We start from the raw sequence: 20,589 nt of genomic DNA, 5'->3' as shown, positions 1-20,589 counted from the left end.
CATAACAATGTCTAAAAATTCATACCCTGTCATCAGCATGGATTTTGTGCTGCATCTTTTTTTATTTCCCCAGACAAATTTGACTTTTGCACAGGAACAGCAAATTACAGTCATATACACTGCAAATAAATGGTAGAATCATGTCTCACCACAAGGGGGCACAGAAGCCCTGCGCAGAGCAAACAAAAGCAGACTAAAACATATTTCAAAAATATTTGTTTTTTATTGATACACAACTGTTCCAAAGGGGGTTTTAGTTAGAATAGTGTTAGCAATTCTTTGTAGTTGTTGTGTTGATGTCCAGCCTTTTAGCCCAATATCGGCTGTGTCTGAAACCTCAGTCAGTCAAAGACTTGACAGGCATAATGAATTAGCTTTCAGAAAGGCTTCCAAGGCACCGTCATTTAATGATATATATAGAGGTTTGTGGAGTATTGTTGGCAAAAAAGTACACATCTGTACTGCCTTCAAAATCAACAAACTGATGGCAGCTTAGACTAAATATTGCACACATATTGGATTTGGATGTACCTTTTTGCCTTTCTTACCTTAGTATATTGCCTGCAACTCAGTTATCAGGTTTCAGACAGAGCCAATGTCTGAAGGTGATGATACACAGGGCAACTTTTTGAGCAATGTTGCTTGGCAATCTTGTCTAGCGATTGTTGCTTGGGCACTTTCCCATTGAAAATGGGCAATAAATATATATCTGGATAATTTAGATCGGTCGTGTGTCTCATCTGGTTGCCCGTTGACGGCAACATTGCCCCAAAAGTTGCCCTGTGTATCATCACCTTGAGTATGCCATCAGGACGGATCAATTATGGGAAATGTATAAAACAAACATGGATCAGTAATGACGACTACATTACATCTTAATGGTGTAGGACAAGGGGTGGTATAAAGGCAGTTCAATGGAAGCCAGTAAGGCCAATCATTTATCAGAAATAGATTACAAAATATTCTGCTAAGCTTTCCCCTTCATATATTTTGACACTTAGAGTAAGGCAACTCCAAACCACTCTGTCATATTTAGGCTCCATTCAATGCTTTTTGCCTTCAACAGAAAGAGCAAACATCACATTGACTGATTTTTGGCATTAATGATTGGTTTATAGATTAGCAACAGCACATTTGTTTAACTCACAAGTCTGTTTAGACTTTTTAAAAGAGGACTGGCACCTTGGCACACAGCTCAGACATTAAACCATCTGTATGTTCAAGCGCAAAGCAAAGAATAGCCAGTTTGAATCGAGTCAACATAAAGTAAGAATCTCCACTAGGGATTTTTATACAGTTCGGAAAAAATTGAGAGGAGAGTCACCATAAGGAATGCCGCACTGAAGATGAAACTCAAGACATCGCAGCTTTTTATTTATCACAAGCTGCTTATGTGGCAAACAGATAAACAATCAACATGTCGAACTGGTGCATCAAAGCTGAGCATAAACCATGACATACACTACAGTTAGTCCTGCTTGGTCAGCTGGTCAGAAAACTGAGCTGAATTAGTGTGTTAGCTCACTGTTGTTGTAACACTGACATGGCTGAATTTCTTATCTGTTTGAGGGTAAGGTAAGGCATCTGCAATGTATCATGTTGTAATATATTCAGAGGGCGTCTCTCACACTTCACCAAACAGTCATGTTTTGATAATAATCAAATGTGAATATGTTCTTTGACTCACACTCATTAAATGCCCCATTTCTCCATGCACAAGTGATAATGGCAGATAGACACATTATTTAAGAGTAACAACACTTTTCAGTTTCTGACATATGAGAAAATCTCCCCAATAATTATGTGCTATATAAATAAAAGAGCTATGGATGCACATTACGGAGAATCAGTTTTTGGCTGATATTAGAATTTTTAAATATCAGTACTGGCCAATATTGGATGTGTAATTGTTTTATTGGATGTATACTGTAATTTGTATAACTGCTTTTTTCCTTTATTTGTACATTTAGATTACCTTTATCATGTAATGCTCACTTAAAGTGCCCCTATTTCGGATTTTTTTAAAATTACCATTCATGTAGTGTGTAACATAGCTGAGTAAAATAAGTGAATGAAAACATCCTGGAAAGTTTTTAATCTGAAAGTGCACTGTATAGAAAGTCTCTCAAAAGTAAGAGTCGACTCTGAGTCAATTAAATTAATCGTTTTTCAAACGAATCCTAAGCCGTTTCGTTGTGACGTCAAGACGAAACATTAGCATATTGCCCGCCCACTTATTGAGCGCGCAGACACCAGGGAAAACTTGAACCTCAAACACTGCAGCTGATTCCTGTGGATACTGGACAGCATCATGTTGAGAAGACGCTGTGCTCTACAATGTGAAGGTAAATCCAGTTTTTTTTCACTGCCCAAGGACGAGCATGTGAAGAATCAATGGTTAAAATTCATCTTTACCACCATACCACAGCAGTATAATCCTAAACTTTCGCAAAACACTTGCTCTTGAAAGACGGGTCAGTACCCAGTTCATTTGGACCAACTTGCTCCTCAGAATCACAACCTGTAAGTATTACTAATTATTGATGTATATATTTTCTACCGGTGTTCAAATGACTTAGTTTTTTGAGTTTTATTTGGTGTAGGTCTCCTGCTAACTGGTTAACTCACATTCTTACTGTCTTACTGAAATACTGAGGGCCACTATTACCTAAAACTGTGTCTATTAATGCAGATTGTCTGTCGTTCTCACTACTTTGAGTAAAGATTAAGCATGGAGCAAGATTTGTCAGTCATTCACACTAGAGCTCGGCTAATGTATGCACTGTTACTGATACAGTTCCCACATGTTCACCGCAATAAATTAGAAAAATACTCTGTAAATAAATAAGTTTAAGTAAAATAATTGGTTTGTTGATGGACATAGACTTGTTAATGCTGATGGTGTGGAATTACAGTTGCAACATCTCATAATGTACCTCAGACTGAGTAGTGTATCACTGAGAAACGTCCTGCTCGAGTCGTCCTTGCGATGGAGGTTCGGGTTGAATGACTAGTTCTTCTTCCAATGTTTCATCATCGGACTTGCGCTCGGATTGCTATGGTAAAACTGACGTCATTGTTCGTTACTGTCTTTAGTTTACTGGCCGTTTTTGTTTTCGATACGCGGTAGACCAATCACAACAGACTGAGCCGTCTGGCCAATCAGAGCAGAGTAGCTCGTGGAAAGGAGGGATTTAGAGAGATTGATTCATCTGACGAGTCGTTTGATAATCACTGAAAAATGAGAAAATTAAACAGTTTTTTTACCTTTGGTGCATGTAAACCTGTTGTAGGAGACTCCAAAACAACATTAGGAAACTTTAAAATAGCATAATAGGGGCACTTTAAAATGAATCTTTAAAATATCCAATTTTATACTGTCCATTATAATGCTGTGATACCTTACTTAGTAGCATTTAAAAAGTTACATTTTATTTTTATTTGTTGTTTCTTTACAAATAAGTATCGAATTTTAATACCTGTCATAACATGAAAATAATTAGCAGCTTATCAGATATATTTCTAATATCGGTGCACCCCTACTCAAAATACTATGCAATGACTGAACTGAAATTCACAACACAGCTTTTTTTATTAGTTTAAAAACTATTTGAGTGGAGTTACTCTTAAATAATGTCAAAAGATGTATTGCACAGCTGTTATAAACATTAGATCAAGGGGTTTTACACCTGAAATCTGACTGAAAGAACATCTAAAATATCAGAATATGAGAAATGACCCTGTCCCAAATAGTGCATTTGATGTGTACTGAACTTGTGCGATGTGCGATGACCGTAGCAAGTCCCATTTGTCATTTTAGGTTTCAGAGGAATGCTCTATGCGCCCTGTTGCACAGCCCACCATTTGGGACAGGGCTGAAAATGCTTTCATCGTGCAAGCAGGTGAAATGTCCTTGAGGAGAAAAACTTCACAGAACTGAATTTTAGCACAGTGTTAGGACTTCAAACAACCTGCTAGTTTAGCCACTCATCAGCACAATGACATGTCATTAGACACTGCTACAGAGGAGGTTCTCATTCATTTACTGATGTACTCACAAGGGGGTTAAGGACAAGCCTGAAGGAGGGCTAGTGCACAGTTTCTGGCTGCCTATCCAACTCCTTCCTGTTTCTAGTCAAGTCTGCGAGGGTAGTGAGTGTCCTGATGGAGGCATGGTCACATGATCGTGGTTCCGGGCCATGCATGTTGTCACTCATGCAGCCGACTGGTGTCATCGTCCTCTTCTTCATCAAGTAACCCGAGCTCTCCTTGTCTCTCTAAGGTGTTTCTAATGGAAATGCTGTTCAAACAATATGGTGTGAGACAATAATCAGGCCACTGACACCGCTTTTCCACCGCTGGGTCGAACTGTTCTAAGAACAGTAAGGAACGGTTCTAGTTATATTTCCACTTGAGCTTGGTTCGGCACGGCACGATTACGAACCGTTCTCGACCCGGAATTCTCAGCCAACCATGCTGGTAGAATGCGTGTAGTGACATCGCCACTCAGGATTGGTCACTTGTCTGTTACATGACTACCAATGTCTCTGTAGCTGGCTAAGTGCCCTATTTAAGCAACATAAACACAATTAATAATAAAATTAAAAGAAATATTTGTTCATCCTCCACAATGGTCGCTATTTACATCTCATTTCTATAAACTCTTGATTTACCAAGACAAACAACGGGCACATTTGTATTACATCAGGCTGGGCTGGATCGGCACAGGATGGGATGGTTACGCGAAGAGCCCAATGGTGGAAAAGCGGCTTATGTTTTAAGTAATCTCACCAAGTACCAAGGCTACATTTATTTGGTCAAAAATGCAGTAAAACAATAATATTGTGAAAGTTTTCTATTTTAATATATTAAAAATCTAATGTATTCATATAATGGCCAAGCAGATTTTTAAAGCAGAAACTGTGATACATTTTTATTTGATGGATTTTAATTTGCATTTGATTTGATAGCATTTATTTAAAACAGAAATGCACTGTTTACTATAATTGTACTGTATACTATTAATTATAAATGCACTGCAATGAGATAAATGAGTTTCCTTCTTCTGCTGAACACAAAAGAAGATATTTTGAAGAATGTCTGTAATCAAACAGTTGACAGTGGCCATTGACTTCCATAAGTCAACAATGGCTACCGTCAACTGTCTGGTTACCAACATTCTTCAAAATATCATCTTTTTAGTTCAACAGAAGAAGGAAACTCATACAGGTTTGGAACAACTTGAGGGTAAGTAATGACAACATTTTCATTTTGGGGTGAACTATCCCTTTAACCTAATCTCATTTAGTAATTATTGATTACCTAATAATGAACTATCTCAGTCATAAATTTACTGATTAATTAATTTTGTTTCCATATTAGTTAATAGTAGTAGATGAAGTGTTAATGTAGTACTACTCATTTATCATGCATAGTTACCAATTAATTATGGACGATTGTCTAAAGTGTTACCAAAAAAAGTCATAAACTTACAAAACTTAAGTCTTAATAATATAATATAGGCAATACAATAGACCAGCCTGTGATATTCAGTTGATGCAACAAAAAGATTCAGTCAAGATAACAGTTTATCTAACCTGTTGATGGATGTCCATGAGGCAGTCAAGCAGGAGAGGCTAGCAGTTCTTCACAGACAGTCACAGAGTTACAACAGACAGACAGAAATAAAGAATGGCAAAGTACATTCACTTGCCCAATACTTGACTAAAGAAGCTGTCATTCTTTATGTGCAAACTGCATGCAGATACAACACTTAAATTCAGCATCTTTAGACTAGGCTAGCAAGACTCACCGATGTGGATTTGGGGTCATGTGGTCGCTCAAGTTTGATGCGAATGTCTGTACGGTTCTGCTCCTGGTTCTTTCCGCCATCCTGCTGTTGAGTTTTGCCAGGTCCTGGATAAATAATACATTTATTATATAGAAAGACACACAAACACTACACTGCTACACAAATAAATAGTGTGAATGAAACTCTTTTGTACAGCTTGTTTCTCTCACCAGGAGAGCTCCCCCTACTGGTTGTACTGGTAGTGCTCATGTTGTCCTCAAGCCATGTGCTGTATGTCAATGAGTCTCGTTTATGAGGAGTATCTGCTGATGACAGACTCTCCTGAATGGAACAAATTCAACAAATTGCTCTAGACATACTTACAATACATATGAAGTTTGTTTAAGTGTTTCTAGAGATGTTTATTACTTGTAATGCATTAACGATTAATGTGCTGTTCTCACCATGCCGGTGTCATAGTCCTCTGTAGCCTCTGTTTCGTTCTCCTCTACCACACTAGCAAAGCTGCTGGCATTAGAGGAGGAGCGGGACAGGTCATGAGCCTCAGGAATGGACGGAGCCCGGCAGTAAATGCTTGAACTGCACACACACATACATACAAACAAATATAAACATGCTCTTAATGCATTCACTCATAACAAGCATGAATCTTCCATAGTTCTTGCTGTCAGAACACTTACATCCCCCAAAATGCACAACCTACCAAGCACCAAATGTGAGTAAAAGCTGACTTTGGTAAGTAAAGAAAACAAAGTTACTGGTAAATGCAATGGAAAGTGTAATCATAATAGAGTGTTTCTTCCACTGTGGGCCATTTTGGCCTTGTGGAAATTTTCACACTCTCACTAGTTTAGTTTGATGTCCAACAGTGGACAATTTTAACCGTGTTCATTAACATTTCCACAACATCTCAAATTACAGAAGTGAAGTTAGCAAGCATTTTGTATGGAAGCTTGTTTCCGCCACAAAATAAAACATTTTAAAAGATAATTGCGACTTTTTATCTCACAATTGCGAGATATAAAGTCAGAATTGCGTGAAATAAAGTCACAATTGCGTGTTATAAAGTCAGAATTGCGAGATATAAAGTAAGAATTGCGTGAAATAAAGTCGCAATTGCGTGTTATAAAGTCAGAATTGCGTGTTATAAAGTCAGAATTCTGACTTTTTTTCTCGCAATTGCTACTTTATATCACGCAATTCTGACTTTATAACACATAATTGCGAGTTTATATCTCTCAATTCTGACATCTTTTCTCAGAATTGTGAGATATAAACTCACAATTGTGAGATATAAAGTCCAATTCTAAGGAAAAAAAAGTATCTCACAATTCTGACTTTATAACACGCAATTGCGACTTTATATCATGCAATTCTGACTTTTTATCTCGCAATTGCGACTTTATTTCTCAGAATTGCGACTTTATATCTCCAATTGCGACTTTATTTCTCAGAATTGTGACTTTATATCTCGCAATTGCGACTTTATTTCTCAGAATTGCGACTTTATTTCTCACAATTCTGACTTCATATCTCGCAATTCTGAGAAAAAAAGTCACAATTCTGACTTGATATATCGCAATTGTGAGAAAAAAAGTCAGAATTGTGAGATAAAAAGTCGCAATTATTATTATTTATTTATTATTCAGTGGCGGAAACAAGCTTCCATAATTTTGAGTACCCAAATACACACAATTAAATATTATTTTTCACTTTTGCATAATTTGAAAAAAATATTCAAGCTTGTTTGGACACAACACACAATAATTTTTTTTAAGTGTAAATATTATGCTAATTTACAATTTCATAATTTTTATTTTTGGGGTCTATTTACATCAAAAACATTATTTTTTGCATCCCGTACATTGCTGCAGAGCCTCTTCTCACCCTCTACCTGAAATGCTCTGTTTTAGTCCCTGCCTCTTTAAAGCTTGCTTTTCTGAAAAAAAGCCCAGTCTGCTCTGATTGGTCAGCAGACCTAGTCTGTTGTGATTAGTCAACCACTTAAGGGGCGGTCAAACTGCACTATTCATTCAACTATTCATTCATTCATTGACTTCCATTCAAACGCATGCAAATGCGTCAGACCGGAAATGCAAGCTAATGCAAAAATCGTCGCATTTCGCTGCGTTCCAAAATTCAAGTTTGGTGAGCTCTGACCTGCGAATTCGCATCACGTGAAGTCGTGTGACCAGTAGAAGATCGATACGTCACGATAAATCGATACGTAAAAAAATAATAATAATTTCAGTAAAGTCAAATAGATATTTTTTACATTTTTAGTGTATTACTATTGGTTATATGTTGAATTCATGTTAATTAAAAAGACGCTGCACAGTGTGACGTCATATGTCGACCGTTGCAGTGTCCGAAGAAATTTTGCAGGCTCAAAATCTAGTGTGACCACGGCTTTAAAGCATGTGTCGGAAATGTAATGCCCCATTACCATAATCGAATTTCTGCTTCCGAGGCTTCATGAGCAGCTGTGAAGAGCATTATATCTATAGTATCTATGATGTCTATATTCGAAGTCCTCACAGCAAAAAAAAAAAAAAAAAGTCATCTGTTCTTGAGGTATAGCCAAGTCATGGAAATAATGGCAGGACTACAACAAAGCATTTCAGGCAAGTATTTTCTTATCTCCCGTGGACTGCTTAGCAACTTTGCAGATCGTTAACATGCACAGACAGCTATATTTCACACTAAATGGAAAGGTAAAATAAAAAAGAATAGTTGTATTCTTCATATAACAAAAGTTGAAATCAACCCCTGAGACGTAAAAATATGGTTTAAGGCAAATTCATAATTAGATCCTCACTGATAAATGTGAGCAAATCATATAATCACTTTTCACTTTACCTGTTCTTAGTGATGAGGACTTCAGGAGAGCTCTGATTGGAGGAGTTTTCAGACTTGGGTTCCTGGGAGGCGTGGCCACTGTCAGGAGTCTTCTGTGTGCTGGGGGAGCTCTCCCTACTAACGCACACACACACACTGACCGTTAGAGGGCAGCATAAGCATTATGTTTGCAAATCTACAAGTCAACCATGAGGTGAAGGAGTCCAAGCTCAACTGCAGTCAACTAAAAATTAGGTTTGGTTAGATACAACAACACATGCTGTTTCACATCACTACACTGAAACACACGAGTTCAGAGCAACATCATTCAAGGGGCCTGTAAGTATTAAAGCACATTTGACAAAGGCCAGCTCATGCAAAATCCGTACAACAGACATTTGATTGGCTGAAAAATGAGCAGACCACCAATCAGCTAGCATAGATTTTGCATGTGTGACCAGTTGAATGTGCTTAAGGCCATAATTCATAGCATTTCAGATGCATTTCTATGGCCAGGTAAGGTAAGCAGCTAGTCTATGGTTAAAGAGGTGGTATTCTATGGTAGCATTTATACTTGGAGGGATCCACGATGAGCCTCCTATTCTTGAGAGTGACGCTGGGTAGAGAGAGACAGAGCACTGTCCTGTCCTCTGACAACAGAGCGGCAATTCTTCACCAAACACATAAACACACATAAAAGGAAGGAGTTCAGTGTAATATTATGCTTTATGTTCTGCCTCTATTTTTATCAAATGTAATTTTCTCAAAAAGAGGTAAATATATGTATTGTTTATAATTTGCATGTGCATGATCAATAAATGATGAAGATTGTTGGAACATTTCGATTCTGTCAGTACTGACAATTTCATCAACCAGCTAAATAACTCTCTTTAACTGGCCCAAGCCATCAAGTCGTTCTTTTTGTTGAGTCCTGCTCTCGCCAAAACACACACAAACTCTATCATTCAAAAGTTTGGGGTCGGTAAGATTTAAAAATATATATATTTGAAAGTCTCGTATGCTCACCAAGTCTTCATTTATTTGATTAAAAAAAAAAAATACAATAAAAACAGTAATATTGTAAATATAAATTGTAATGAAATGTAATTTATTCCTGTGATGGCAAAACGGAATTTTCAGCAGCCATTGCTGCAGTCTTCAGTCACATGATGCTTCAGAAATCAATCTAATATAAGTTTTGATGCTCAGGAAACATTTCTTATTATTATCAATGTTGAAACAGTTGTGCCTTAATATTTCTGTGGAAACCATGATACTTTTTTTCAGGATTCTTAACAGCATTTTTTTTTTTTTTTGGTAACATTACAAATGTCTTTGCTGTCACTTTTGACCAATTTAATGCATCCTTGCTGAATAAAAAATTATTACTTTCTTTGAAAACCAAACTTTCAAATGGTAGCGTGTGCACGATTTTCACAGAAGACCTTTCTTCTGCAAGCAGGTGTATGCACAAGGGTCACTAGGTCTTGAAACCAGTACTGTCTGAATCTGTGATACTGTAATGCTCCACAATTGCAGCTCCAGAAGTTCAGAAGTGTTCTCATCCTCTTACCTTTTCTCCTGGACCTCCTGGATGTTCTCAATGCCGATAGCGCTGCTACGTCGAGAGTTGAAGGGTCCTGACTTTTTCCTAGTTGGGCTTTTTCCAGGAATGATCAAAGACTGTGGGAGGGAGCAAGAAGTTCAGTGAGCCGAGGATTCAAACATAGATGTCACCTTCACACTGATGGCCACCATGTTGTCTCAAAGGAAACTTTAAAGATATTACATTCTGTATAGGACAGGTTTATTTTATACCACTTGCAATTGTGGTCTGTAATTTCTTATATCTGTGGCGTGGTCCAGTCTTTGTGAGAACAAAATACACTGTTTCGTAGTTTGACCGGCAGGGTGGATGTGAAGTGTGTGCTTGAGGGTTTGGAGATGAAAGATGGGAGCAGGATCTCCTGAGCTTCACTGGACGGCTGTGTTCTCGCTGGGGACACTTTGTTCTCTTCAAGCCTGAGCGCTGGGATTTTACAGCTACTGCTTTATGACTTCAAATGAAAGGCCTTCAAAAAAGGCTTTTATCTAAAATGGCTTCAAAGGCTTCGGAAAGACTCTGTTGCGTTTTTCTTTTGTGTTTCTACACTATTAGCTCGCAAAGAGTGTACAATTATCAGACAAGGGGATAGAAATACACCAAATAGTACACAACACCATATGACAAGAAGTGACATTGGACATTCAAACATAGCAGAGCAATGCATGACACACAGGAAGTGATGCTGAAAGGGGAGCTTGAAGAAACACTGAAATAATGCTGCTAAATGTAGATGAATCTAGATGTACATAGGTCATTATAAAGAACAGTGCTAATGGATATAAAAATGACTCTCTGACTGAACAATTCAGTAGGATATGGTGTGTTTAGAAAGACTGGATTATGTGGCATGAAGATCTGCATGGAACAACTGTTAAAAAGATGGATGCACGATATAGCAGATCCATATCAGTTATTGGCCGATATTAAAGATATTTGTATTTATTGTTATTGGCTGATATTGGGTATTTATTTGTGCATGCTCATTTCCTCTTCTTTTACAATTAGATGAACTTTTTCATCATGTAAAGCTCACCTAAACCTCTAAATAATAATTAGTTAATAATAATTAATTTAACAATGTAAATGTAATACTTAGCAAATCTCGAAATGAATATACATTTTTTATCATTTTATGATCCTTCACTTGTAGCTTTTAAAATTATTGATTTTACTATTTTTATTTATTCAGACAAATCGACATTTATCGGTAATCTGCCATAAAAAAATTATTATATAGAATATTATCAGCTTATTGGTATCTGCCATAATTTATTGTTGCAACAAATTAAAAATGAAATAAAATGGAATAAATAACTTAAATTAAATAACATTAAATTAAAACGAAAAAGATATCATTATAATGTTAGATGTAGACTTGTAGATGTAGTCAAGTTAAATTCCTTATTCAATAAGAAACATATAGGTGTGTTGCTGTGCACACACTGGTGTCAATTGTTGCTGACAAAACATTGAAAATATGTATTTCCAGAGGACAAACAAATAACAGTTAGTACTAAAAAATTTAAACAGTGCAAACAATTAATCTGAATGCGCATCTATCCCTCAAATCCTTGTCTTTATTTGCCCCTGACTATGAAGTTCCATAATCCTATTTTTATATTGTTAGTATGAGTGCATTGAGAACAGAGAGTTAAAGGGGCTCTCACTGACTGTATCAGCAGCTGTATGGTGTAAAAGTGATGTTTAGCCAGGTCATGCAGTGAGAACGAATGATGCAGATGAGAGAGGAGTGAGAGTTATACATGAACCTCTTCTATGGTTCCTATTCCTATGGCACTGCCACGCCGTCCATATTTACTGGGACTTTTGCCTGGGACAAGCAATGACTGCACAGAGCCCACAGAGAAAGAGAGAAAGAGAACGAGAGAAATTATGAGTCCATGCAGCAGGTTATGTGTTATACAAACAAAGTAGGCTACAGACATCTGTTAGAGGGAGCATGAACAGGAAGAAAAAAAGCTGTCATAAGCACAAGAGGTAGCCACGTGAGGAGAAAAGGGCCGGAGGAACTTCAGCAGGTCCCGGGACCTGTGAAGTACAAGAAAGCAAAAGTAGTAGCACACAGCACACCATTGGAGACAACGGGACAGTTGACATTTCAACACGGTTTAACAGTTAGTCAGGTTAACATTATCGGAGCAGGTAAAGTCAGACGAGAAAATTCATATACATCATGCTGTTAAATAAACATTAATGCAATGTTATTTGTAACTGAGCTCTGTTTAATTTGACCTGTTGATATGCTAAAACTCGCAATAATTCACCATTTTTTTTCCCCTCAGACTGTATCATAGATCATTGGTTCTCAACTGGTGGGTCATGATCCGAAATTGGATTGTTTAAATTAAGTAAAGTAAACAGAATTTACAAACTGTCGCTATACAGTGTTACATTGTTATTAATTTCGCATTTTGTTGGATTAATGCACGCTGCAGCTCCATTGGGATTTTGAGGACGTTTCTATTTATACTAAAATAAATTTGTACGAAAAATACAAATAAAAGTAAAAAAAAATACAATAAAATAAAAATGTATAAAAATACAAATACAACTTTAAAAATTAAAATAAAAAAGATAATTCACAACACTCCATAATTCTTGTTTATGTTATTAATTTTGCCTTAATTTTGATATTGGTGAATTTATGCACTTTCAGTATCGTGTGATTGTAAGCATGTTTTTATTTACTTGATTATGATCATTTTGGTATGTGTTGGGGTGTCACTGATGTCCAATATACTTGGACATATACTTTAATATATTGTCCTGAAGCAAAACCAGTTGAGAACGGTCACAGGAACCTTAATGGGGTCCCCTCATCGACGGCCCTGGCTGTTATAATCACCATAGGGGGATGAATCACTTTATGCAATTTCTAATTTTCACCTCTAAGCTTTGGGATTGAAGTCCCAATAGTCAAAATATGGTCTATATTCTCCATTGCGTAAACTGCTGTGAAGGTCAAAAAAGTTCATTTGACTGACGTGGCATATGATAGTGCTATAAATAACAGACACATTAACTGTGACAAAGGCATGGCTCAGTAACTCTGAAGTCTGTTCCAGCGTGAGTCCCTCTGGGGAAAGATTTCACTAGGCTCATATGAGTTTTGCTTACGAGGGGCATTGGTATGACTTAGCATGGCCTTCAGTGTGTGATAGTCCCCAGGGCAAGGAGCAGCACCAGAAGAGCCACTGCACTTGATGGAGCAAGAGCTGGCTGGCCGAAGAACGCTGTCTCTGCACTTATCTTGTGCGATAACCATACTTACCGACAGCACACCTGCATATTAAAACATTAGCACAGCAGAATCCATTCAACATACACACACACACACACATATACAATTCTCTTTGCAGGTCCTTATGTGGTGCTGATGTGCGGCTGATCCTGTGGGGGATGTAATAGGTCAAAACATTCACAACTGTCTTTATACTAACATTGCTGGCAGGCCGCCTTATCCTACATCTAGATCAGATAATATTCATTCCTGAGAGACACTGGAAGGAAAATAACAAAATAAAATCTCACATGACCCCTTGTAGACTATCTGACAGTATTTCATTCCCTCATGAGCAACATGCAACACATTCATAACTTTATATCATGCACCTCTTAAAGGATCCCATCTCCACCATAACACACACACACACACACCTCCTGTGATGACAGAGCGGTTAAATGAGTTACAGTCTTCTCTGGGGAAAACTCAAATTCAGGTAACATGCTTTTGGGTCAATGACATATTTATACTTAAAAAAATAAAAATAGAAATCTATTTTAAAACATCTGTGCCAAGAAATGTATTTGTGATGGATTTGAAAAACTTTTCAATTTACGACTTGAAAAAATGTCATGTGATCCAATCATTATTATTTTCAAGAAGGTTTTTAAATTTATATATATTTTCAAGGTAATACTAATATTACATTTTTTATGAATCTCACAAATTGTTTATACATAAATATAAAATTTTTTTAATGGGAGTCACCACGTGACATTTTGCAACCTGAACTAATCTTATCTGATATTTTAAGAGATGTATTGATCTTGACATACAGTCATAAGGGTCTTTAAATTAAATAATAATTAATTAATTAAAATAATGTAACTTTTTTTTTATATTAGTAAGCGGTTTTGTTCAAATAAATTATTATATTACTGTTTAACATTTATATAAATGGCAACATTTCTTTTAAAGGGGTAATGAATTGAAAAAATTACATTTTCCTTGATCTTTTGACATAAGAGGTCATTGTGCTATAAAACAATCAGAGTTTCAGAGATCAACACTTCTTCATTAAATCCAAAAACAGCTTTTATTGAAAAAAACCTCCCAAAACGACTCGTTTTGAATTTTGTCACATTATTAGATCATCCTGCGACAAAACTCCACCTCTGCAGAAGATCAACGGGTACTTCTACATCATTGCGCGCCTTTAGCCCCGCCCACCAATTCACACGATTGGCCTTCTTTGTGATCTGAAGCAAGGATGAACTTTATTTTGTAACACAGTAAAAGTTATCCTGTCAACTATAACTGTGGTAACTCCAAGAACTCACAGTAAACTTAATTTGCCACAACCAAGACCTATAAGCATATGTAATATGCATAAATGTTTCACAGTTGGCTTATGCTTCAACTATGTAAAACACAAATATATAATGTAATAAAATACGATACTATATCACAAATACATAAGGAAAAAATATAAATAAAGATGACTAATTACCAAGATGTAGCAGACAAGTGTCCTTGGTATTTGAGGTGTAGGTCTGTCTTTTAGTGTTTTGGTTAAAAACAAGACAGAAAATAGCTTATTACTTCTAAATTAGGATGTTTTTTTCATGTAAAAATCTGAATAAAAATGCTAACATTATAAGTGGACCTCAAGTTCATTCCCCCTTTAAGTTTTCTTTTCAAGAATTTTATTAAGGCTTTTAACAAAAAAATCAGTTGTCTTGATTTTTTTTTTCATCATGAAAAAATGATCAAGACAACTGTATCACCCTGACATTTTTGACTAAAACATTTTTTTAATAGAGATTAAAAAACATGCTCATCATAAAACAGGTGTATTGAATATGAATGGCTTTTTAAATGTACTTTTGAATAAGTTAATGTCATTGACCCTTTTAACTCAGGAAATATTGACTTGCTAGAGCAGCGCACACGAGCAAGGCCAGTGAATTAAGTGATCCTTTCAAGAAACATTCCTGAGGTAAACTCAACGGTAATAAGTGAAAGATTCCAGTGAAATACAGACTGAGAATATCAGTGGCTGTAGAGATGACAAAAAAAAAAAGAATGATGGGAATGAGGAAAAAAGGGACTCGTGCATGAGGGCAATTATTAAGTTGAGGTTGTTTGATTAATCATGAAATATTTCGCCTTTGTTGTGTTGTTTGTCTTTAGTTAGTTTAGCAACTCAAGCTTAAGTTTCAGTGTAGTCAGGAATTAGTGAAGTATGTGTAACCAGGACTGGGTTTTTACCTCATAGTGGAGGGTAGTGAGGGGACTAGCATAGTTTTGCCCATTGGGAAGCCTGTAGGGGGGTTACTTACTATCCCAGGGGGTTTGGGGGTCTCTGGTGAGAGGTGGTTGATGTTGTTGTGGGTGAAACTGCCGCTGTGACTATTGGAGACTGAGTACTTCCTGATATTGAGGCCCATGGTGTCCAGAGACTGGCTCCTGCTGCGGATCACCCGCTACAGCACAGGGAGAGATGAGGAGGAGACACGGTGAGCAGCGGCAGGTCAGGGTGGGCCAATGGAGTGGGTCTGAAGCCAATCAATCAAGTTGCTAAAACAACTCAAGCAACACCTAATTGAACCACAGGTGTGGAGAGAGTTCAGTTTTGTCCGTAAAAGAAAAAGCATGTGGCCAGAGAGAAGAAGGATGATATGAAGCCTGAGCACAGGAAGTCACTGAAAGGATGGCTACCGAAGCTAGCTGTGTAAGAGTGTAAATGGATATTGATTAAACATCACCCGCTAAAGTGCTGCCCGATTTTTAAGGGAAAACTCCCAGAATGCCACAACCACAGAAGAGCTGGAGAACATCCTTTATGCTAATGTGTTTGTCTACAGACAGCTGCTGAAGAAAACGGTGTGAATGAGTGCTTGCGGAAGCAAATAAAATAGGTTAAAAGAGATAATGAAAATGATTTTTGAGAAATCGGATAGATTTTTATGTCTGGATGACCACAATCAATGCGTGAACACCACTGGACACATTCAATTATAAACCCGGCTGTCGAGCACATACAAACAGTCTGTCTATAATGAATTATAGGCCGTTTGAATTTTGGGCATAGAAAATTCTGTCTTCTTGAATAATAACCTTGGTAACACTTTAGTTTAGGGTCTAATTCTCACTATTAACTAGTTGCGTATTAGCATGCATATTACTAGGATATTGACTGTTTATTAGTACTTATAAAGCACATATTAATGCCTTATTCTGCAGGACCATATTCTACATCCCTTTATCCTAACCAATAACTAAACTTAACAACTACCTTACTAACCAATAATAAGCAGTAATTAATTAGAAGTTTATTGAGGCAAAAGTAATAGTTAATAGTTGGTTAATAGTGAGAATTGAACCCTAATCTAAAGTGTGACCATAACCTCTATATACCAGGGTTATTATAGTTAACTAAAACCATAAAAAAACCATAAAATAAATGTTAACTGAAATTAAATAAAATACAAAAAATATTTTATTTCAGCTAGTTGCCAAAGCAACATTTCTCATTTTCATTTATGTACTAAAACTGAAATAAAAAAAAATTATACAAAACTATACAGACATACGACACAATTTAAAAACTTTAACTAAAATTAAAATGACAACAGAAAATACAAAAATAAAATCTTATTCAAAATATATTCAAAAAATCTCAATGATACTAAAATAACACTACTATACACTCATCACGCATAAATCTACATTTTACAGGAAAATATCTGTGTACGATATGATTAATCATGTACTACTGATTAATTTGCATTTGCAAGTATTTTAGGAAGCAAAATAGAGTAGAGCCCAAGATAATTCTCGTGAGTGTATCTATGTTCAACAATGTGCTAATAGGACTAATTAGTGTAAATTATGGTAATGAGTGATTTAATTTAGGTAGCATTGGATACATCACTTGGCAGCTCATAAAGGTGGCACCATCTAAATCCCAAGAGAGAAAAGAAATGCTACCGTTCATTTAGAACAACAGCAGCAAGATTAAAAAAGACAATCTGAACGAACGACTCATCTCACGTCCTTTAAAGATTCATGAGTGCTAACATGACTGTAAAACAACCAGAATACACCACGTTCACCATTCACACACAAGCCACAGTAATGCTTCACAAACATCCCCATCCTCCTCTATTCTGGATGTACAGTAAGTGCCCTCACAGAGACCCTCAGAGCCCGGTGTCCTCGTGGATTACCTTGAAAGATTCAAAGAAGCCCCCTCCCCCTCCTCCTCCATTCTCCAGTTTATCCTCCTCTCCTCCCAACCCCATCATGGCCTGACTGTTGATGTGCAGCTCCTCATACAGCGTCTCCAGCAGGGCAGACCGGGTGCGCTCCTAGGAACAAAAAGGGTTATTGTATTTGAATATAAATAGTAAATGAATGTTAGATGTTTTGTTTAATGCTGCATATATCATTATGCTGTATATATCTTAAAATACATTCAAGGTATACACTTTATCAACATCACATTTTCCTGGGAATTTAACCCATTAACTTGGTGTTGCATGTGTCTTGCTCTATGAGTGAATGTGAAGTAAAACGTTACTGGATCAACATCCTTTTTGATCCTGAAACAACATTCCAATCAACCAATCAGATTTAAGGGATAGGTTTAAAGTTAAAGGAGAACTCCGGTCAATTTTAACACTGAGCTCATTTTTTTGTACATTTGGAGTGCTGTCAATACAGAGAACAACGACAAAAATCGGTGTTGCCTACACCGTGTTATCCTCTTTTTAAAATTTGCACCCTGTTGACTTCAATGGGGCAAGTTTTAAATCTGCTTTTAGCCTCTTAACATCCTTGATGTGTCATTACAAGTGCCCAGCCATGTGAGTGATTCCTTCGGAGTGAACGCGGGTCAATCTGACTGCAGTAGATGTGAAAGATATGAATAAAAATTTATTTACATCCTGTTTTCGGTCAAAGTCCATAGTAACTGATTGTCGAGTTCACCCGCGTGATCATAGGTACTAAACCAATGCGCGTGAACTCGACAATCGATTACTATGGACTTTGACCGAAAACAGGATGTAAATACAGGTATGAGCGCTGGCTAAATAAATATCATTTTTATTCATATCTTTCACATCTACTGCAGTCAGATTCACCGTGTTCACTCTGAAGGAATCACTCACATGGCTGGGCACTTGTAATGACACATCAAGGATGTTAAGAGGCTAAAAGCAGGTTTAAAACTTGCCCCATTGAAGTCAACAGGGTGCAAATTTTAAAAAGAGGATAACACGGTGTAGGCAACACTGATTTTTGTCGTTGTTCTCTGTACTGACAGCACTCCAAAGTTACAAAAAAATGAGCTCAATGTTAAAATTGACCGGAGTTCTCCTTTAACGTACCCCAATTATGGTTTTTTCGAATATTCCCTTTCATGCAGTGTGTAATAGCTGTTTGTAAATGTAAAAGTTCTGCAAAGTTGGAAAGTCGAAAGTGCACCATAAACAAAGTTATTGTCTCCCAAAAGAAAGAATCGACTCTGAACCACCTGTACGAGTCATCTGTAATTTGAATCCCAATGCTTTACGATTATACATCACTAGATAAGACATTTGCATAACGCCAGCCTATGTTGTATGTTGTCCACCCACGAACAACTTGACCCGCCCTCAAGCACCTCATTTTACTGATGACTGCTCGGAGTTCAATGCGGGATTCGCAGAACGCTTGCTCTTGAAAGATGAGTCAGTACTTCGTTTTTTTTGACCAGCTTGCTCCTCAGAATCACAACTTGTAAGTATGAATAATTAATTATTGATGTATATAATTTCTACCGGGTGTTCAAAACTTCGTTTTGTGTTTTATATTGTGTAACTCACGTTATTACTGTCTTACTGAAATACTTCTGCTGATCAGCTGTGGGCCACTATTACCTAAAACTGTCTATTAATGCAGATTGTCTGTCGTTCTTACTACTTTGAGTAAAGATAGAGGATGGAGCAAGATTTGTTTTGCAAACTTTAATGTTACATCAATCATTCATGTTAGAACTTGGCTAACACTGTTATTGATTCTGTTATGCTGCACACTGGTGGTGGATGCTGCACACTGGTGGTGGTTGAGGAGAGATTCCCTGATATGAATGTAAAGCGCTTTGGGTGTACAGTAGTACATATGAAAGCGCTATATAAATGCCTCATTCATTCATTCATTCATGTGTACCGCAATAAATTTGAAATATACAAATCAGTTTGTTGATGGATCACACTTGTTAATGCTGACGCTGATGAATTACAGTTGCAACATCTCATAATGTACCTCAAACTGAGTAGTGTATCACTGAGAAACGTCCTGCTCGAGTCGTCCTTGCGTTGGAGGTTCGGGTTGAATAACTAGTTCTTTCAATGTTTCATCATCGGACTCGCGCTTGAATTTATATGGTAAAATCGACGCCATCGTTACTGTCTTTAAAGAGTGTACAATCGCGGAAGACTGAGGAAGCCTTCTGAGCTGAAATTGAGTTAATCTGTCGAGTTGTTTGAGAATCACTGAAAAATGTGGTGATGTGCAAAGTATATTATGAGAAAATGAAAGTGTTTTTTGATGCATGTAAAACTGTTGTAGAAGACCTCCAAAACAAATAGCTTTTAAAATAAGCACAATAGGGGCACTTTAATGTCAAGTTTCTTCACCATTTTTCTTCACCAATCATTTCCCGCTGATTTTAGGACTATGTTTTTGGACAGGATTATTGTTCTAGGATCAACAAAAGATTTTGATCCAGGAACATGTCTTTCTTGTGATGACTATATGAGCACTGATTTCTGACATCTTACAGTCACTCACCTCTAATTTGGCAAATTTTTCAGCTTTGTAACAAGCGTATTCAGCATTGATCAGCTTGGAAAGCAAGAATTCATGAAATTCTGGACCCTGTAAGAGGAAGAATGATGTAGGAGGAGAACAAATGAGAGAAAGACAATTAGTGTTTTGTTTTTTTCATTACATACTGTACAATACTATTCCAAAGCTTGGGGTCAGTTTCTTTATTTTATTATTATATTCTTCACCAAGGATGCATTAAATTCTTCATAG

At 36.8% G+C, this 20,589-nt stretch overlaps 1 protein-coding gene across 8 annotated transcripts in view; it reads right to left on the bottom strand.

Annotated features, from left to right (window-relative positions):
- Positions 1 to 3,659: 3,659 nt before the first annotated feature.
- The window catches only part of rap1gapa (RAP1 GTPase activating protein a), a 74,082-nt gene continuing 57,152 nt past the window's right edge, over positions 3,660 to 20,589 (bottom strand). For 2 of the 8 annotated variants that reach the window (XM_079848696.1, XM_079848702.1), the window contains 11 exons: positions 20,341 to 20,427; positions 17,733 to 17,873; positions 12,026 to 12,103; positions 10,224 to 10,333; positions 9,225 to 9,320; positions 8,672 to 8,788; positions 6,256 to 6,391; positions 6,022 to 6,133; positions 5,813 to 5,916; positions 5,598 to 5,645; positions 3,660 to 4,300 (listed from right to left, as the gene is read on the bottom strand). In XM_079848696.1, coding sequence (XP_079704822.1) covers positions 5,637 to 5,645; positions 5,813 to 5,916; positions 6,022 to 6,133; positions 6,256 to 6,391; positions 8,672 to 8,788; positions 9,225 to 9,320; positions 10,224 to 10,333; positions 12,026 to 12,103; positions 17,733 to 17,873; positions 20,341 to 20,427 — 990 coding nt within the window. In that variant the 3' untranslated portion in view covers positions 3,660 to 4,300; positions 5,598 to 5,636. Of the gene's footprint in view, positions 4,301 to 5,597; positions 5,646 to 5,812; positions 5,917 to 6,021; positions 6,134 to 6,255; positions 6,392 to 8,671; positions 8,789 to 9,224; positions 9,321 to 10,223; positions 10,334 to 12,025; positions 12,104 to 15,842; positions 15,987 to 17,732; positions 17,874 to 20,340; positions 20,428 to 20,589 lie in introns of all 8 variants that reach the window. The other 6 variants (XM_079848703.1, XM_079848697.1, XM_079848699.1 and 3 more) reach the window with 6 other exon arrangements.

Source organism: Squalius cephalus (genome assembly GCF_949319135.1).
Source record: "Squalius cephalus genome assembly, chromosome: 18".
NCBI classification, from domain to species: domain Eukaryota; kingdom Metazoa; phylum Chordata; class Actinopteri; order Cypriniformes; family Leuciscidae; genus Squalius; species Squalius cephalus.
Note: the sequence above shows the minus strand (reverse complement) of the source record. Positions and strands in the feature narration are given on the sequence as shown.